The 18,097-nt window shown below is 38.1% G+C and overlaps 2 protein-coding genes across 2 annotated transcripts in view; one reads left to right on the plus strand and one right to left on the minus strand.

The window, feature by feature from the left end:
• Positions 1 to 13,842, plus strand: part of PPP2R5A (protein phosphatase 2 regulatory subunit B'alpha) — a 91,823-nt gene extending 77,981 nt beyond the window's left edge. Inside the window, exons 6-13 of the mRNA XM_004275271.4 lie at positions 1,915 to 1,974; positions 2,899 to 3,007; positions 4,040 to 4,093; positions 9,190 to 9,240; positions 9,529 to 9,648; positions 9,737 to 9,864; positions 10,737 to 10,838; positions 12,632 to 13,842. Coding sequence (XP_004275319.1) covers positions 1,915 to 1,974; positions 2,899 to 3,007; positions 4,040 to 4,093; positions 9,190 to 9,240; positions 9,529 to 9,648; positions 9,737 to 9,864; positions 10,737 to 10,838; positions 12,632 to 12,764 — 757 coding nt within the window. The 3' untranslated portion in view covers positions 12,765 to 13,842. The remainder of the gene's footprint in view (positions 1 to 1,914; positions 1,975 to 2,898; positions 3,008 to 4,039; positions 4,094 to 9,189; positions 9,241 to 9,528; positions 9,649 to 9,736; positions 9,865 to 10,736; positions 10,839 to 12,631) is intronic.
• PACC1 (proton activated chloride channel 1) overlaps positions 10,048 to 18,097 on the minus strand; it is a 44,982-nt gene continuing 36,932 nt past the window's right edge. The window contains exon 8 of the mRNA XM_004275270.3: positions 10,048 to 16,660. Coding sequence (XP_004275318.1) covers positions 16,499 to 16,660 — 162 coding nt within the window. The 3' untranslated portion in view covers positions 10,048 to 16,498. The remainder of the gene's footprint in view (positions 16,661 to 18,097) is intronic.

Genomic DNA, 18,097 nt, shown 5'->3' on the forward strand with positions numbered 1-18,097 from the left:
TCCCGGATCAGGGCTCGAACCTGTGTCCCCTGCACTGGCAGGCGGATTCTTAACCACTGCACCACCAGGGAAGCCCCTTTAGGTTAATTTTTTTTTTTTTAACATCTTTATTGTGGTATAATTGCTTTACAATGGTGTGTTAGTTTCTGCTTTATAACAAAGTGAATCAGCCACACACACACACGTTCCCATATCTCCTCTCTCCCGCGTCCCCCTCCCTCCCACCCTCCCCATCCCACCCCTCCAGGCGGTCACAAAGCACCGCGCCGATATCCCTGTGCCATGTGGCTGCCTCCCACCAGCTATCTACCTTACGTTTGTTAGTGTATACATGTCCATGCCCCTCTCCCGCCCTGTCACAGCTCACCCCTCCCCCTCCCCATATCCTCAAGTCTGCTCTCCAGTAGGTCTGTGTCTTTATTCCTGTCTTACCCCTAGGTTCTTCATGACATTTTTTTTTCTTAAATTCCATATATATGTGTTAGCATACGGTATTTTTCTTTCTCTTTCTGACTTACTTCACTCTGTATGACAGACTCTAGGTCTATCCACCTCATTACAAATAGCTCAATTTCGTTTCTTTTTATGGCTGAGTAATATTCCATTGTATATACGTGCCACATCTTCTTTATCCATTCATCCGATGATGGGCACTTAGGTTGTTTCCATCTCTGGGCTATTGTAAATAGAGCTGCAATGAACATTTTGGTACATGACTCTTTTTGAATTTCGGTTTTCTCAGGGTATATGCCCAGTAGTGGGGTTGCTGGGTCATATGGTAGATCTATTTGTAGTTTTTTAAGGAACCTCCATACTGTTCTCCATAGTGGCTGAACCAATTCACATTCCCACCAGCAGTGCGATAGGTTAATTTTTAAAGTCTGAAACTTAGAAACTTAACTGATAGTATTTGAGTCATTTTTAGCCTGTTTTATGGATATCATTTGATTGCATCTAACTCTTTCTTGTAACTTCTCATCTAAATGGATAGTAGTAATGAAGACAGTTTTAATAGATAATACCAGTGTTACTGATGTTTAAAATTTATTGAGAGGAGAGTTTGTCTGGTTATGTATTTGAGCACTTGTTTAAAAAATTTTGTATAAATACTATTTAAATCAGTAGCTCTTGGCAGTATTTTCATTCAGTTTTCTGACAAAGCTAATTAAATTTATCTTTTGACTACTTTATCAATGAAATCTATTGATTAGTTGCTTCAGATTAGGAGATTTTGCTTTAATACCCAAATTTCAGGTTTGGTTTGTTTGAGTTGACAATGTGGCAAAATTAGGCTAGCATTTTCACACTGTAACAGTCAGAGATGAGAAATATTGCCTCCTCTAGAGAGATCATCTTTGTCCAGCTCTCTGTCGTTCTCTCTGGGGCCCTGCCCATCATTTATGGTATCTGCCCTGCCTATCCTGTCATCATTTGAGTCTATGACTCCCTACTTTAAAGGCGACCCTAATCTTAGAAAGCTAGTCAGCCTGTGTAGTTTAGGCTTAGAGAAATTCTGAGTAAAAGTGGCTTTATTACATGAGTCCTTTTCTCTTAGAGTTACCTATGTATGAGTAGAGGTTTCCTATTTTAAAAAGTATTTCTTTGAGAAGACCCATCTTTCTTATAAATTTTAAAGTAAAATAAAATATTCCAGATGAAATTATATTGTTATCTTAATATATAGCAAATTTTAGCAAAAGTATATGTGGTTTAATAGGAAATAGACCTTTTATAAGATTGCTAAGAAGTAACTGATTGGGGGCCAAATGGCTTACAAAGAATTCATTCCTAAAGTGTGCTTGAACATTTCGTATATTTGCCCCTTAGATTTCTTTGTACCTTCCTACATCTTTCTCTCAGTTTAATTTTCTGATGTTTGATTTTTCTTTATATCTATCTTTATTTTAAATTTAGGTTTATATATGAAACAGAGCATTTCAATGGTGTTGCTGAACTCCTTGAAATATTAGGAAGGTAGGTCAGTTTTTTGTTCTTTTTAAGAATTAAGTAACTTTGAATGCTTTCTGTATTAAAATAGCTGGGATTGGAGAAATTATTTCATATTTTAGAGTTTGAATATATAGTATAAGGCATAGTTTCTCAACTGAATTCTTATTATAGCTTTTTAGGAGGTCAGCATATTAAAATAGTGCCATGCAAGACATCTGTTTCAGAATAGACTTGTGCTTTTGAAGCTGTGGCATATTTTATGCCTGATCTTGCCAGACTGCCTCAGAAACCTATAGGATCTGCTTGGGAAGAGATGAAATAAGTTATAGTGAATATTTGGTGAAGTTACAGGAATTCTTGTTCAGGTGTTGATAGATCATTCCTGTACATCTGTTCTTTTTAGAAGAATCTACAGCCTTTGATTTTAGTTTATATGAATATTTTTGCCTTCCTTATTCACCACATAGCAGTATTAACATGAGAGAAGTTTAGACCCTCTATTTATGTTTAGACAATGGTTTTTGTCTCCTCTGTTAATACTTAGAGAATGATTATGGAGAGAACTACTTCTTAATTTCAGATCTTTCAATAAAGTAAGAGAAACTACCCATTTACTTTAGAATATATTGAAAATTCTAACAATATTGTGATATTGACTCTCCGGTGCTTTAGAGAAGAAAAATAAAGGCATGAATAAGTGATAGGCTTTATAGAAAACATAAAGTTGCTTACTGGGACATTAAATTGGCAGTCCTCGTTTTCTTTTGGGATCACTGAATGACTTAAAGGAGCAGACTTCATAGTGATAGTCTAACGTAGTTTGCAGATGAGTAAGTCATTCAACACCAGGACTGAAGCAGAGCAGTTCCTAGGTACTTGGGGATGTAATAACTTTTAGAAATAAAGTAGTAACTACGTAACCCTTCCCCTGCCTTTTTTTCCCTCCAGTATTATCAATGGCTTTGCATTGCCACTGAAAGCAGAACATAAACAATTTCTAATGAAGGTTCTTATTCCTATGCATACTGCAAAAGGATTAGCTTTGTTTCATGCTCAGGTAAGTTGCAGGAGATTTCAGGTGAAATGAATGTTGTTTCAAAGACTGATATAAAGGCAGAGAAACTGAGAAGTATTGAGGTGGCAATTTTAAGTATATTTAAGCAATTTGCTTTTGTAAGTTGCCCAAAACAAATTTTTACTATATCATAATTTTTAAAGCATTATGATATTTAGTGTTCTTAAATAAGCTGAATGAACTGTAAGTATAGATATAGGAAAGATCAAGTTCTGTTCTGGTCCAGGCCCTGACCTAACTCACTGTGTGACTTCGATAAATCCCACATATCTGCAGAATGTTCCATCTAGCCTCAATGACCTAGTTAGAGAATGGTTTTAGTTTCCTCCATTAATACTCAAAGAATAATATCATATCGGCATAGGCGTACATGTTAGAAACATGCTGAAAAACTAAACTGTTAGCTCTAGTCTTATTTCAGTCAACTTTATTTATCTGTGTAAGTATCTATTAATTTAGTGTGCTATAGTTTACACTTCTGATTTGTAAGACAAAGGCAGTGCTTTTAATTCCCCAAAGAACTGGTCTGCCACCTAAATGATATCGAAAGATTGATATGTCCAACTACATTTTCTTTAATATTTCAGTTAACTTAATATTCAGAAGTTACTACTGAAAAAAGGATTTTTTTTTTTTTTTTTTTTTTTGGCGGTACGCGGGCCTCTCAGTGCTGTGGCCTCTCCCGTTGCGGAGCACAGGCTCCGGACGCGCAGGCTCAGCGGCCATGGCTCACGGGCCCAGCCGCTCCGCGGCATGTGGGATCTTCCCGGACCGGGGCACGAACCCGTGTCCCCTGCATCGGCAGGCGGACTCTCAACTACTGCGCCACCAGGGAAGCCCAAGGACATCTTTTTTGAAGTAGAAGTTACTTGCACAATTATGAGTATATTCATTTTTATATATTGCGATAAAGTTTGTCAAAATGAGGTAGTTTTGTTAGCTAAATATAAAAATCCTGCATTACTAAATGTTATTTCATTCAGTAATATTTATAAACTGTCCCTTGTATTTTAGCTAGCCTACTGTGTTGTACAGTTCCTGGAGAAAGATACAACACTAACAGAACCTGTAAGTGTTTTACTTATTTTTATGTTTTTGGTCTACATTGTAGCATTTTATTTTAGCTTTCTTTATTCCCTTATAGAGTACCAAACAGTAGTAGTAATATATTTTAAACTAAAATCATTTAGAAGAAGGAAAGTGAGGTTAATCTGTATTCAGAGAACAAGATTGGGATGGGGAGCTCTCATGAGTTATAATATATGTCTTGAGTAACTTAAATGTAGATTAAAGTTAATATATAGTAGTTAAGATGTGTGAGGACAGGATCAAATGACTACAGTGAAATTTTATATACATGGTACCTTCAGTGATAGTCTTTTTAATCTTCATTCACCTTTTGAAATTAAAACATACTTTAAGGGTCCCAAAACTATTCCCTTGAGTTTTGTGTTTTCTTTAGAAATAGGATTTCCCCTCTTATTAACGGTAAACCACATGATAGGGATTGAAAACATTTCCTTGCCTTTGGTGATTAAGATATAATCTAGGAATTAAAGATTGTTTACTTTATGAATCAACATAGCAATTCAGTCTTTGAATTCTGCTGCTTACTAATTGTCTATAATACAAAGATTCAGGAGAGAATAAAAATGTTATCATGAAAATTGAAGATTTAAGAAAAACATAAGTTCAGGGAAAAACAGAAAAGGATAAAAACATAGAAAACAACATTTTAACCTTGGTGAAGTAAGTATTTTGAGAGAGTGTTTTCTAGGTATCCTAAATATTTAAACTAACAGTTCTTGAAGAATAGCAAGGGGTTTGAAGGATTTAAATTGTATGATTTTCTTTATATTAGAGTTTTCTGAGGCTAGGGGCACTTGAAAAAAATTATGTACTTAGTGTTCTCCCTTTGACTTGAGCTTTGTCTGTGTAAAGGAACGAAAGATATTTTTCCACTCCCTGATGTTTAGAGTTTTAGACTTTTTAGGCTTGCAGTTCTTTCTGGAAACAGCTAAAAACAGTTTTTAAAGACAAATAGGAGAATTAGAAGCCCAGTATTTACATGAAATCACATAAACCTCTAAAGTGAAGTAAAACTTAATGCAAATCCATGATAACTCTCATTAGAATTGAGACAAAGAAAACCCATAACATGGTTCATGCTTGGTGAATAATAAACAGATATAAATATAATTAAGTTAATATGGAGTGGATCGGGGAGACAGCTGATTTCTTTTTATAGAGTAAAAGGTTAGGGAGAGAGATGAGGGCTGGACATTTGGCTTAGATGAGTTGGGTTAATAGAAATAGGAGCAGCATGAGGAGGTAAAATGTCCAAGTTGACAAAGGAAAATATTTTTCAATTCATAAAGATCTGCAGATACAGAGATCTTGTAATTTCTACTATAGGCCATTCTAGCACCAAAATTAAGGCCATAGTACTTGGGTTTGAGCCCTAATACTCATTTTCTAGGAGCCTGGCGTTCATATCAAAGCTTCCTACAAATTTTAAATAAGTCAGAGCTTTAGGTAGTTTATTACATTCTTTATGTCCCTAGATCTTCTATTGAAATTATTTTATTTTCCAAAATGGAAATGACTTTATTGTTACTTCCACTTATGAAAGTAGTGTGTTAATTTGGTTCACACAAGACAAAATCATAAAGCATAATGTGGAGGAAGTTCCTTAAAATCGGATCCCCTAAAGAGAACCATATAAATTGGTGAATATATTTCTATAAATTTTTTTCTGTACATATATTTATGTATAGGTTAAACAGTGGGACAGTGCTGACTAGGTTTTTTGACTTGTCAATATAATGTGGATACCTTTCCGTATTAATCTGCTTCATTTTTTCACTGGTCACATCAAATTCCATTATATGGATTATCATAACATATTTAATCAATCCCCAATTCATGGACACTTGAGTTATTGGAGTTTTCATTGTTAGAAGCATGTTGCTGGGTGTGGGGATGTTTTAGGGTATTGGAATTATTCTGTGTCCTGTCTGTAATGTTGGTTACAAAAAAAAAAAATCTATGTGTGTATAAAAAACCCTGAGAACTGTACACCAAAAAAAGAAAATATTTTACTGTATGTAAAATTTTTAAAAATTACTAAGGGGGGAAAGTGGTGGGGGTGGTGGTGGTGGGATGACTTGGGAGATTGGGATTGACATGTATACACTAATATGTATAAAATGGATAAGATAATAATAAGAACCTGCTCTATAAAAATAAAATAAAATAAAATTCAAAAATTCAAAAAAATATAAAACCAAATTACTGAAATTAAAACCGTATTGCTGGGTCAAAGAGTACAGTGTGGGAAGGTGCCTATTTTCCCTTATCAGCCAATGCTGAATATTGTTTTAAATTTTTGCTAGTCTAATAGGTATGAAATATTTTAATTGGCTTTTTAAATTACAGCCATCCTTTTATATGGTTATTAGTCATTTATATTTCTGTGTCCTTTGCCTACTTTTAAGCCTTTGCCTATTATATTTTGCAAAATTTTTTACCCATTTGGAGTTTTCCTTTTAACTTTGAATATACTGTTTTTAATATTTGCCTTTTTAAAGAACTAAAAATTTTTTATGTAGTGGAATCTATTCATCATTATGGCTTCTGGCCTTGATGTCATGCTAAGTAAAATCCTTCTACCCTTTGAGATTATAAAAATACTCTCTAGTATCATATTCTAGTTATTTTATGGATTTAGTTTTTACATGTAAAAACTTTATTCCATCTATAATAGTTTCCTAGGGCTGCCATGACGAATTACCACAACCTTGGTGGCTTAAAATAACAGAAATTTATTCTCTCACAGTTCTGAAGGCCAGAAGTCCAAAATCAAGGTGTCGGCAGGGCTGCACTCCCTCCAGATGCTCTAGGGGAGATTCCGTTCCTTGCCTCTTCCAGTTTCTGGTGTCTCCAGGTGTTCTTGGCTTGTGGCTGCATCGCTCCAATATCACATTGCTGCCTCTTCTTCGGTCTCTCCTCTGTGTTATCTCTTACAAGGATACTTGTCATTGGATTTAGGGCCCACCCAGATAACCCAGGATGCTTTCATCTTGGGATCCTTAATTATATCTGTACAGACCCATTTTCCAAATAAGTCACATTCATAGATTTCAGAGATTAGGACATGAACATATCTGGGGGCCACCATTCAACCCACTCCATCATTTGAAATTGAAATTTTTGTGTGACACGGGTAAGGAATTGTTTTAGTTTTCTATTGCTGCATAACAAATTATCACAAAATTTCGTGGCTTAAAACAACAAACATTTATTATTGCACAGTTTCTGTGAATCAGGAATCCAGGCATGACTTAGCTGTGTCCTCTGCCTCAGGGTTTCTCACAAGGCTGCAGTCAAGGTGTTGGCCAGGTATAGGGTTGCATATAAAGTCTCAGATGAGGAAGGATCTGCTTCTGAGTTCACGTGACTGTTGTTAGCATTTGGTTCTCAGATGCTGTTGGCCAGCAGCCACCCTCAATTCCTTGGTACTTGGGCCTTTCCAACATAGCAGCTTGCTTTATCAAAGCTTGCAAGACAAGAAGGCCCCTAGAGAGTCTGCTCATAAGATGGAAGTCACAATCTTTTGTAAATTTCTCATGGAAGTGACATTCTGTCCCTTTTGCCACATTCTGTTGGTTAGAGGCAAGTCAGTAGGCCAGTCCACACTTCAGGGAAGGGCTCAACTACATAAGAGTGTGAATTCAGGAAGTAAGGATCATAGGAGATCATTTCAGGAGTCTGCCTACCAAAGGAGCTACATTTTTTTCCTAACTGGTGAGCCACCAGTTCAAGTACCACCAATTAATTGACTAATTCAGCTGTTTCCCAGGAACTGAAATGCTGCCTTTGTCATATATTAAAACCTCATATATACTTGAGTCTGTCTAGATATTCCTCTGTGTCATATATCTTCTCTGTCAGTTTCCATGCTACCTTATTGTTCTAATTATTTTTCTCTGATTATTGTAACTGATACTTTGTTTTAAAAGGTATTGATTTTTACGTACTTATCTTTTATCTGACCACATATTGAATTTTCCTACTCATTCTAGTAATTTTTCATCTTTTAATATTTAAGCGGTATATAATTATCATACACTTAGACAAATAAGTATAATTCTGATATCCCTTTTCAACATTATTCATCAGATTCTTATCTTACTGGATTGGCTCCAGAACAGTGTTCTTCCCCAGTTTTAATTTGGATGAGTGTTCATTACTAGACAAGACCAATAACTAAATTTACTTAAAAGGCTGTCAGAGATTTATTTCCACAAAAGCACCAGGCCCAAATGGTTTTACTGCCAATTTCCAAGAGACCATTATATAAGTTGATTGCTGATGGTTTCTGATAAATTCTTAGTTCTAGCTTACTAAATTGTTATCAGAATATATAATCAATCAAAAAATCAAATAACTGTTCAAAATCTTTTGAGATGATCATACAGTTTTTTTTCCCCCTTTTAACCTATAACTATAATGAGTTGAACCATCCTGGAATTTCTGGAATAAGTTATTGGGTAGGTAGCAGCATTCTGTTAATATACTGTTATATTTGGTTTAATACAGATTTTTGCAACTATGTTTACTTAAATTCACAATCGCTTGTTTTGTTGTATTTGGGTTATCAAGACTGTGCCAGCCATGAAATAAATTGGGAAGCTTTCTGGCTTTTTTGGGTGCTTCATAATGGTTTAAATAACAGGAATTATCTGTTCCTTAATTTCTCCTTAAAATAACCTCCCTTCCTCACCCCACCAAGTCATTATCTCATACTTTATTTTCTTAGTAGAAAGTAGCACTTACTACTATTAAAATTATTTTATTTATAAGTTTAATTGCTAACTTATGTTGGTCTTCCTGCTTCATGAAAATCAGGGACCTCCTTCTGTCTTATTCATCAGTGTGTCCCTGGCACCTAGAACAGTATCTGGTACAAAGGCACTCAATAAGTATCTGTTGAATTGGTAGAAGTCTAAAGCTGAGCAGAGTAAGGGGATATACATAGTTATTGAATACTGTTGTTCTCCTTCAGAATGAATATTGATATTATCACAATTATTTAAAATTTCCTGAGATTAACCAGCTTCTTTGCTTAATTCATGCTAAATAAACTTTTCCCTTTTTTGCAGGTGATCAGAGGATTGTTGAAATTTTGGCCAAAAACATGCAGTCAGAAAGAGGTGCATTTCATTCAACAAAAACAGTGCATTTTATTAGAACTTCTCAATCTCAGGGCTCTAAACCATGCTTCTTTGGGCTGGGTGTATCATCACTGCTACCAAGGGGGAGATGTTCTGTGGGGATTAGAGAGACTTGGTAGAATATCTGTACATCATAGTAAATTGCGTATACTGTCAAGAGTTTTTTCATCCACTGTTTAATTTGTAGGTTAACCTTCTCATTTGTGTTTTCTATATTAACATCATGTAATTTGTCATGTTTCTTAAAAGAAAATTTTTTTAACCTAGGTGATGTTTTTAGGAGAAATTGAAGAAATCTTAGATGTCATTGAACCAACACAATTCAAAAAAATTGAAGAGCCCCTTTTTAAGCAGATATCCAAGTGTGTATCCAGTTCTCATTTTCAGGTATGATGTTTTCAGTGAAGCCGTTTTTATTTTATACTATTACTTCTTTTCTCTTTTAGTTTTGACATTTCTAAATGTCTTTTTTTAGGTTGCAGAAAGGGCGCTGTACTTCTGGAACAATGAATATATTCTTAGTTTGATTGAGGAGAATATTGATAAAATTCTGCCAATTATGTTTGGCAGTTTGTACAAAATCTCCAAAGAACACTGGAATCCGTAAGTGTCTTTTATGTTGATTGTGTTATTTTTGTGTTTTTGTTTTTTTGACCCCTTTGTCATTTGATCTCATAACTCATACTTATGAAACCTGTACAGATTTGGAATTGATCCCAAGGTTAACGTCACATAGTTTTATTCTATTCTGCACTGTGTTTTATGAAGTTGTATGTGTGTCTGTATGTTCATTGCAGGGCCAAGCAAGGAGAATGGGTGGCTCTTGCTCAGAAACCCTGAACTCCTGTATGTTCTTAATTTCAACTTAGAATTGCAAATCTAGGGACTGTCTGGTGTGACATTCTGTACTAGTGTGTGGTTAAACCCTGTTGGGGAGACCAACCCAACATCTGCAGAGGATGCACAGGCGACTGTGTGCTGCCAGTATCCAGTCTCACCTCCATAGCTGGCCTAGCCCAGGGGGAAGCTTCAGTGCTCAAGGTCACATCAGTGATGTTTAGATTGCATACATTCTAAATTCTGTAACACCCTTATCCTGTGTTTTACTTTTCTTCTTACAAGTTACGGTAATTGGATCTTTTTCAAATTTCTTTTAATGCTGTTACTCAGGGTTTGTGATAGTAGACTCTAGAGCAGACAGGAAGCTGACCATAACATTTTTAGGGTTTAATCTAAGCATGATACAGTGGGAAGGACTGTATCATGGAAGGAGTTTTGGAATCAGACCGACCATCTCTACTACCACTGGCTGTGTGACCTTGAGCAAATTACTAAACTTCTTGAACTTCAGTTTGTCAGCTCTAAAATGGATTGACTGAGTCAGCTAGCATCCAGCCCATTTCAGAGATGATAGGGTAACATCTCCCATCTGTTAGTAGCATCAGTAACCCAGCACTGGCTTGTTTTCATTTTAGGACCATTGTAGCACTGGTGTACAATGTGCTGAAAACCCTCATGGAGATGAACGGCAAGCTTTTCGATGATCTTACTAGTTCATACAAAGCTGAAAGACAAAGGTATTTGACATTTTTATTTATAGACTTATCTGTACATTTTAGATTAGTTGAATGTGATTGAGTCCAATAAGGTATTCTAAGTTAAAATTATGTTTAAGAAGCCAATTGCTGCAGTAGGATGAATTGAGAGATTGGGATTGACATATATACACTAACACGTATAAAATAGATAATAAGAACCTGCTGTATAAAATAAAATTCAAAAAAGAAAAAAGCCATTTACATTTAGCATTTCAATTTGAATGTCTCTAATAAGTACTTTAAAGTCATTTCCAGGTAAACTCCTAATGGTTAGATTATGATTTTAATGTGGATCATAAATTCTGTTTATCTCATTCTGAGCCTTAGACTTTATCAGTATGATAACATCTGCATTGTGAAATACAATTTATGCTGGATTTTAAATACTATTTTACATAATTATTTTCACATTTAGGAGAATTGCTTTTGTCCACATGGGCGTCCATAGTGAGCTTATTCTTCATCTGTTCCCTGCACAATAACTTGATAGTTTTTAAGCTTCACATTTTAACAAAGTGGTATTTTAAAGTCAGTATAGTTCCCTTTGGGGAAGGGGAGACTCATATAAGGATATTTCTGTGGCTGAGTACTATTACTGATACTTTGTTCCTTGCAATATATATTTTAGTGAATAAATGGTCACACACATTAGCATTTAGGAACTTGGCTTAGTGATTACCTCTTTTTGAAAATTTCATAAATTACTACAAAATAATCTAAAAATCACTTCCTTCTCATATATTTATTTCAGTTTCAATAACTGCTGTACCTGAGCCTATTTATTTCTAATAAGTGTATTAACTATTCTGTTTGGAAAAGCTGATCTATTTTGACTGTAAGTTCCTAGTCCTGGTTTTCTGGTGGCAAGTAGAGAAAGGATCTCTCTTCTTCAAGGCCATCCTAGTCCATCAGTAACTAACTCAATGCATTATTTCTTTTAAATAGCACCTTTCAGGCAGGAATAGAAATTAGGTACATAGTTTGAGTCCCAGGAAGCAATGTGAAGAAGGAAAAATGACTAGGATCATATGAAACTTATATTTGAAAAATGCATATTTCACATAACTAAGAGCGATCATTATATCTTACTGGCTGCGTAAATCAGCACTTTTGTCCCCTTAAAACATATGTAACTGCAGAACGGTAAGCCCATGGTTTTTTCACATGTTCATATAGCCCTTCAGAATAGTTTGGTCCAAGTTATTCAGAAATGTTCTCTTTAGAACTGAAATTAAGTAGTTGAAGCAGCATATTTTGAGTTTTGCTTTTTTAGAGAGGTTATTCAAACTTTAAAGTCTCCTTCTGACATGCAGGAGACAAGACATAGTAAGACACAGACTGGTTGGCAGCTAGCGACGTGGAGCCAAAAGGATATGGCTTCCACCTGGAAACGGCTCCAGGCTGACTCGTGGCCAGCCCTTCAGTCTGTCGGCAAGACCCCACTGCAAGGGGTTTACTGCAGGGGGTGACTAAGTACTTTGCCAACCATAAAGCACAGATGCCACAGTCGTGGTGGTGGTGGTGATAAAATGCAGGGAGGGAAGGCGAACGATAGCTTTCAGTCGGTACAGGAGCCACACGGATGTGGTATTACTCTCAGGAGATGAAGATGAGTAAGGCGGTGCTCTAGGTAATATACAGTCTCAAATGCTTTAGTAGAGGGATTTAAGTGAAATGTGAGTGAACAGTCTGTTCTCCAGCCAACTGCCAAACAGCATGTTTCTTCAAGCTCTGAAATAAAAGTTTCTAACTGCAAAAGTCTTGATTTACAGGGAGAAAAAGAAGGAATTGGAACGTGAAGAATTATGGAAAAAATTGGAGGAGCTAAAGCTGAAGAAAGCTCTAGAAAAGCAGAACAGTGCTTACAACATGCACAGTATTCTCAGCAATACAACTGATGAATGAAAAAAGCCTTCCACCTCTGTTGGATAGGTGGTTTTGTACACTTTTCTGAAATATGTAAAAATTATGAAACCTCATCAGTATAATTAAAAGGCCAATTTTTTTTCTGGCAACTGTAAATGAAAAAAAATATATGGACTCAACATAGCTCTGTGCTATATCATGGCCATAGTATATTGTAACCTTTGTCTAATCATTGATTTGTGTCCCTCTTCTGAAGTTTCACAGAAATGAATGAGCTTTATCATCTGTGATATGAGTGAAATCATTACGGGAGTGGTAAGAATCATGACTTGAATTCTGTCTGGGTTGTGTTGCACATAGATACAGTAGAGTCTGCTCTGTGTATTTTTCCCTTTGATAACGTGCTTTCACATTGCTGCAGACCTTAGTTACATCCCAGGACAAAGACTTTCCTAAAGTAAAACTAAGGTGTAATTCTTATCCTTCCCTTCATCTCTCCCAGAAATATGACGGAGGGAATTACTTGCCCCTAAGCCTTCCTTCACAGAGATATTACTGTACTCTGGAATTTGAGCAAAACCTTAAATTTCCAGGCTTTCTAAAGCACAAATTATAAATAAAAGCTGGGAACGTAAACCAAATTCTTCAGATCGATCCTTATGGACATCCCCCTTCATCTGCAGCTCCCCAGAGCGCTGAGCACAGATTAGTGGGGGCAGTGCCGTGAACACAGCCTGCCTCTCAGTTCATTCCTCCTCTTCCTCCCAAAGGCTGAAGGCAGGGCCTTTCCAGTCCTCACAACCTGCCCTTCTCCAGTACCTCCTGATGCAGGGATGGAGGCTTTGAGTCCCACGGTGTGGTGATGCAGAGCGCTCATTGTCACTGCCTGGCTTTGTGTAAAGGAAATGCAGTAGGCTTCCTCTGTAGGGTTCTGAAAAAGCTGACTATAGAGAAGTCGTATATGTTTCTACTTGGTCAAGTATTTTCTCACATTTTGTTATCAGAGTACCATTCCAATCTCTTAACTTGCAGTTGTGTGGAAAACTGTTTTGTAATGGAAGATCTTTATTGGGGGATTGAGCAGCATTTAATAAATCTATGTTTGTATTTTGCCTTACGTCGACTTTGCTTTTTTTCAGCACTAAGGTTAGGTGCTCAGAAGAAGCCTGCCCCCCTTCATTCATACATATATACATACGTACGTACGTACATACATACGTGTATATAGAGAAAATTTTAAGGCAAATTGCAGGTTGTACACCAGTTAAAGACTAGGAAGACTGTGTGCCAGAGTCGAGTGTTCTAGCCATTTACCAAAGTATATCTGTTGTATAGAATTTTCACATAAAATTCTAAGTTCTAGGATATCCTTCCATCTTCCTTCATGTCCCTTTATGTTTGGAGGATGGGTTTAACTTACCTTAAATGTGTGTACATATGTACATAGTTTTAATGGAAATAGACCCATGGGATTTCCCTGGTGGTCCAGTGGTTAGGACTCCATGCTTTCACTGCCAAGGGCCTGGGTTCGATCCCTGGTCAGGGAACTAAGATCCACATGCCATGCGCTGCGGCCAAAATAAAATAATAAAATGAAATAGACCTAGGAGGATAAATCTCAAAATCTATAATAAGTAATAACAGCAGTGTTTTTTATGGGGGCAGGGAGATCGTTACAAAGTTTTCAACTACTGGTGTCTGCTTCTACTCTTTCACATCCACGAAAAACAACTCTAGCACACTATTCCTAGGTCACCGTGAAAGCACCTCGTTCTGCTCGCCGTGAGACCAGGAGAAACTCCTCTTCCTTTCGGGACGTGGCTCCTATCTTACGATGCTCTCAAATGGCCGCCACCTCAGCCGTCCAGGCCCAGTGCTCTTGCCAGATGCTGTACACTCACCTAAGGCCGGCCGGGATCACTGACAACGGGGGGCAGCACACGGAGAAGGAAAGGGTGACCCTGCTACAGAACACAGCAAAAGGCAAGCCCCAGCCTCCCCAGAAGAGACGGTTGGGTCTAAATGTCTATTTTGTGGACGGTCTAGGCATACATTCAGAGTAGATTCTGGCAGGCTGCAGCTAACAGCTGTTGTGGAAGAGAGAGCTAGAAATGCCCACTTCCTAATTAATTAGCTGCTTACTTGAAAGCACGTTCAAGAGGTCTCTCAACTTTCTACAGTACAGGAAGTACAGTTTTAATATGTTCATTGGAGCAAATTTTGTTAGCTGTTTAATATTAAAGTGGTGTGTCATCTTTAGAGAGAATTTAAAAATACACATACCTGTTTTTCAGTGCTGTTAACGTAAGCTTTAATGCCTGGCTTTGCATTTGCCTTACAATAAGATTTTATAGAGACAGGACCTAGGCTAAAGTTTGTACCTGCTTCTGTGCCATAGAAAAATAGCAGGGAATATTTCCTTACACAAGTTCACTTTTAATAATTCAACCAAAAACCACAGTTTCTTGCTGCTAACTAGATATGAGATTAAAATTGCCCCACTCATACACTTGAGTTGTTCTCTTTGAATTATCTAAAACCGGGTTACAAAATTGAAGAAATGCTGCCAAGTCCTCTTTGGAGGCAAAGGGCATGTAAATAATTTAAAACTCTGGAAATAATCTTCATAACCTTAAATCAGCCAATGGCTACCGTGTGAAAAATACCCAGAGGTTACTCATCTCTGTCACAGGCTGGGCTGAAAGCTCTGAGGGTCATCCTGAGGGCCCCTTTCTCAGATGGGTGGGGGGTTTGTAGGACAGGAAGAGCTAACACAGCTTATTCATGGGGCTTTATTGTCACTTCCTGACCACCTGCCATCTATCGCCTGCCCACCTTGCCCTTCCCTGGACATGGTCATGATGTACCTCGGGAGTCCAGACCCGTCCATCGTGGAAGTCCAGGCTCACGCTCCCTTTTATTTGGAGGTCACGGAATGAAAGCGTACTGGTGCCTATTGATTTAGCAGATATGCATACTGGCACACTGATTCCTTTTGTATTAACCTAACTTTTATTCACCTATTAATGAAATCATCAAAATACACTGAGTAGGCACCTACTATGTACACATGTCCTAGTGTTTTTGTATGTTAATCAGTCCGAACTCACACCTGCATCAACCAACATTCTAGCCAGACAGGTAGGTGGCTAGTCAGTCCACAAGAGATCTAATTACTAGTTTTTCTAGTAGCTTTAAAAAAAAGTCTCATTTAATATTAAACAAGAGAGCGTGTCAGGGGCTGGCAGATGGCACCAGAGACGTGAGGGGTTTTGCATTCCTCACACACGGTACACCGGTTCCACAGCATGACCTCCACACCCAAAGAAGTCACTGGTGGGGGAGAAGAAAATCACACTCTCCTGTCCATTTAAAAAAATCTCAAGAAAAAAACCTAAGGTCAGAGCCTTAATCATCCTGTTAGACCTTAACTATACACCAAACCGAGAAGGAAGGCAGCTTCCAAAAACCTTCAGGAAACTGGATTATATCTAATTCCATCCTCCACACACCCTATTCATGTCATATGTCAAAAAATGTTCATTAATAATTTAAATACTTAAATAACAGTTAAGGTCATCCACTGGATCTGTTCCATTGGGCTCTAGACAGTCTCTCTGAGGACCAGTTAGAAGCTGCAGTGTGACAGGCAGGCCCCCAGCAAGGCTCGTTTCTTCAAGTGAGGACAGGATTGCTGGCAGCTAGGTTTACCAAAGCAGAAGTGATGAGAACTTCCATGAACTCGGGCAGTCCTTCAAACAACGCAAGCGACTTCAGCTTATGTGGTTCATTACCTGACCTCTTTTTTTAAGGTACCTCTTCCTAATTTTGATCATCCACTTCACACTCAGTTTGGCAAATTCTGCAGCTTTAAATAATGCCAAGAAGGCCCCACAGAGAAGAGCGATTGTGTTCCAAGGATTGGCGGTGATTATCTGCAAAACAGAAACAAACACAAGTTTCTCTGTTGGCTTCCGTTTTTGATTTTCAGTGTTATTGTCAAAAAGCCCCTCCAATTATTGAGGCAACAAGAAAAACAACTGGTTTCTAAAACTGCCATAACTCCATACTTTGTCCATAGCTCAGTTTGAGGAGAAAAATACTAATCCCTCCCTATAATAAATTGATCCTGAAAGAAAAAAAATTTTTTTCAAAAAGCTCTGCACAAATAAGGTTCAGTCCTGAGCTTTAAATTTCTGGCTTAACCCACAATTGTGACTGACCCTGCTTTGAAACAAATCTCCTCCCAACTGTACACCCCATCTGTACAGTCAGTTCCTGTTCGCTTCCCATCTCACAGTGACTCTCACCTCCCCTCCCATCCAGTCCAGCGACTGCCTGTCCTCCACTCACCTCATGGACTCCTGCCTGCAGATGGGCCCCTCCAATTTGCCCTGCCCGGGACGCTTTCCTCCCACCTTGAGTTACTAATCCTTCCAGGCCCCTCACAGCTTCCTCTGACCACTAAGCCAAAACCCTCTCGACTTGAGCAGAGAGATTTATCCCACAAACCCCTCTGGCAGGTCCTTACTGTCTGGAATTACGTCCTTTACAGCCCAGATTGTTTTCTCACTGACTGTGCAACTCCTTCAGGCCGAGGTCATGGCTTGTCTGAGTTCCCCGCTTGATAAACACACAGCACTTCTTTAAGACCCAGTTCAGCAGGGCGACCTCAGGCTCACTTATGAAAGTTACACCACCACCACCAACCACCACCACCATTCACCACCACCATTTAGGACAGTTGTGAAGCTGAGGGACGACGCAAGTCAGTCGGCCTCGGGCTCGGGGCTTTACTTGGCCCATAATAGGACTTCATACTGAACACAGTAGGTTAAAAAACGTTGGATCACACATTTTACGTGTGGAACTGAAGGCGCTCATTCTTCCACGTGGAGTCTTGATTCAGGGAGTCTGCACATGCCTACGTGTACACGGCCCAGCCAGGCCACGACTAACAGCGGTGGTGGGATCATGGGGCACATCCACATCACAGAGACCCTGCCTGTTTGAGCCTCAGGTTTGAAATGTCTTCCCCCAACCCACGAGCACATCAGGACATACTGTGATGATCTACACAACAAAGAGTATCAGATCTCGGACTGGCTCTGGTAAATGGCGTCTCATGAATGTTCTTTTGGCAAAGCCGTCCCACCACCCCTCCCCTTCTGAGATGGTGAGTCTGGGACCTGGCATCAACTGATGCTCTCTTAAGTTCTGATTAGTACTTTTCTGCTCTGATTTACGACAAATAAAAAATGACTCTCATCCCACAGAGAACCAATAAAGAAGAATGGCTTCCAACAGCAGTAATCTAGATTATTAGCTTAATGCTTTCTACTTAGTTCATTCACTATCACTACTCAGTGGCT

Source organism: Orcinus orca, chromosome 1 (assembly GCF_937001465.1).
Source record: "Orcinus orca chromosome 1, mOrcOrc1.1, whole genome shotgun sequence".
Taxonomy (NCBI): Eukaryota; Metazoa; Chordata; class Mammalia; order Artiodactyla; family Delphinidae; genus Orcinus; species Orcinus orca.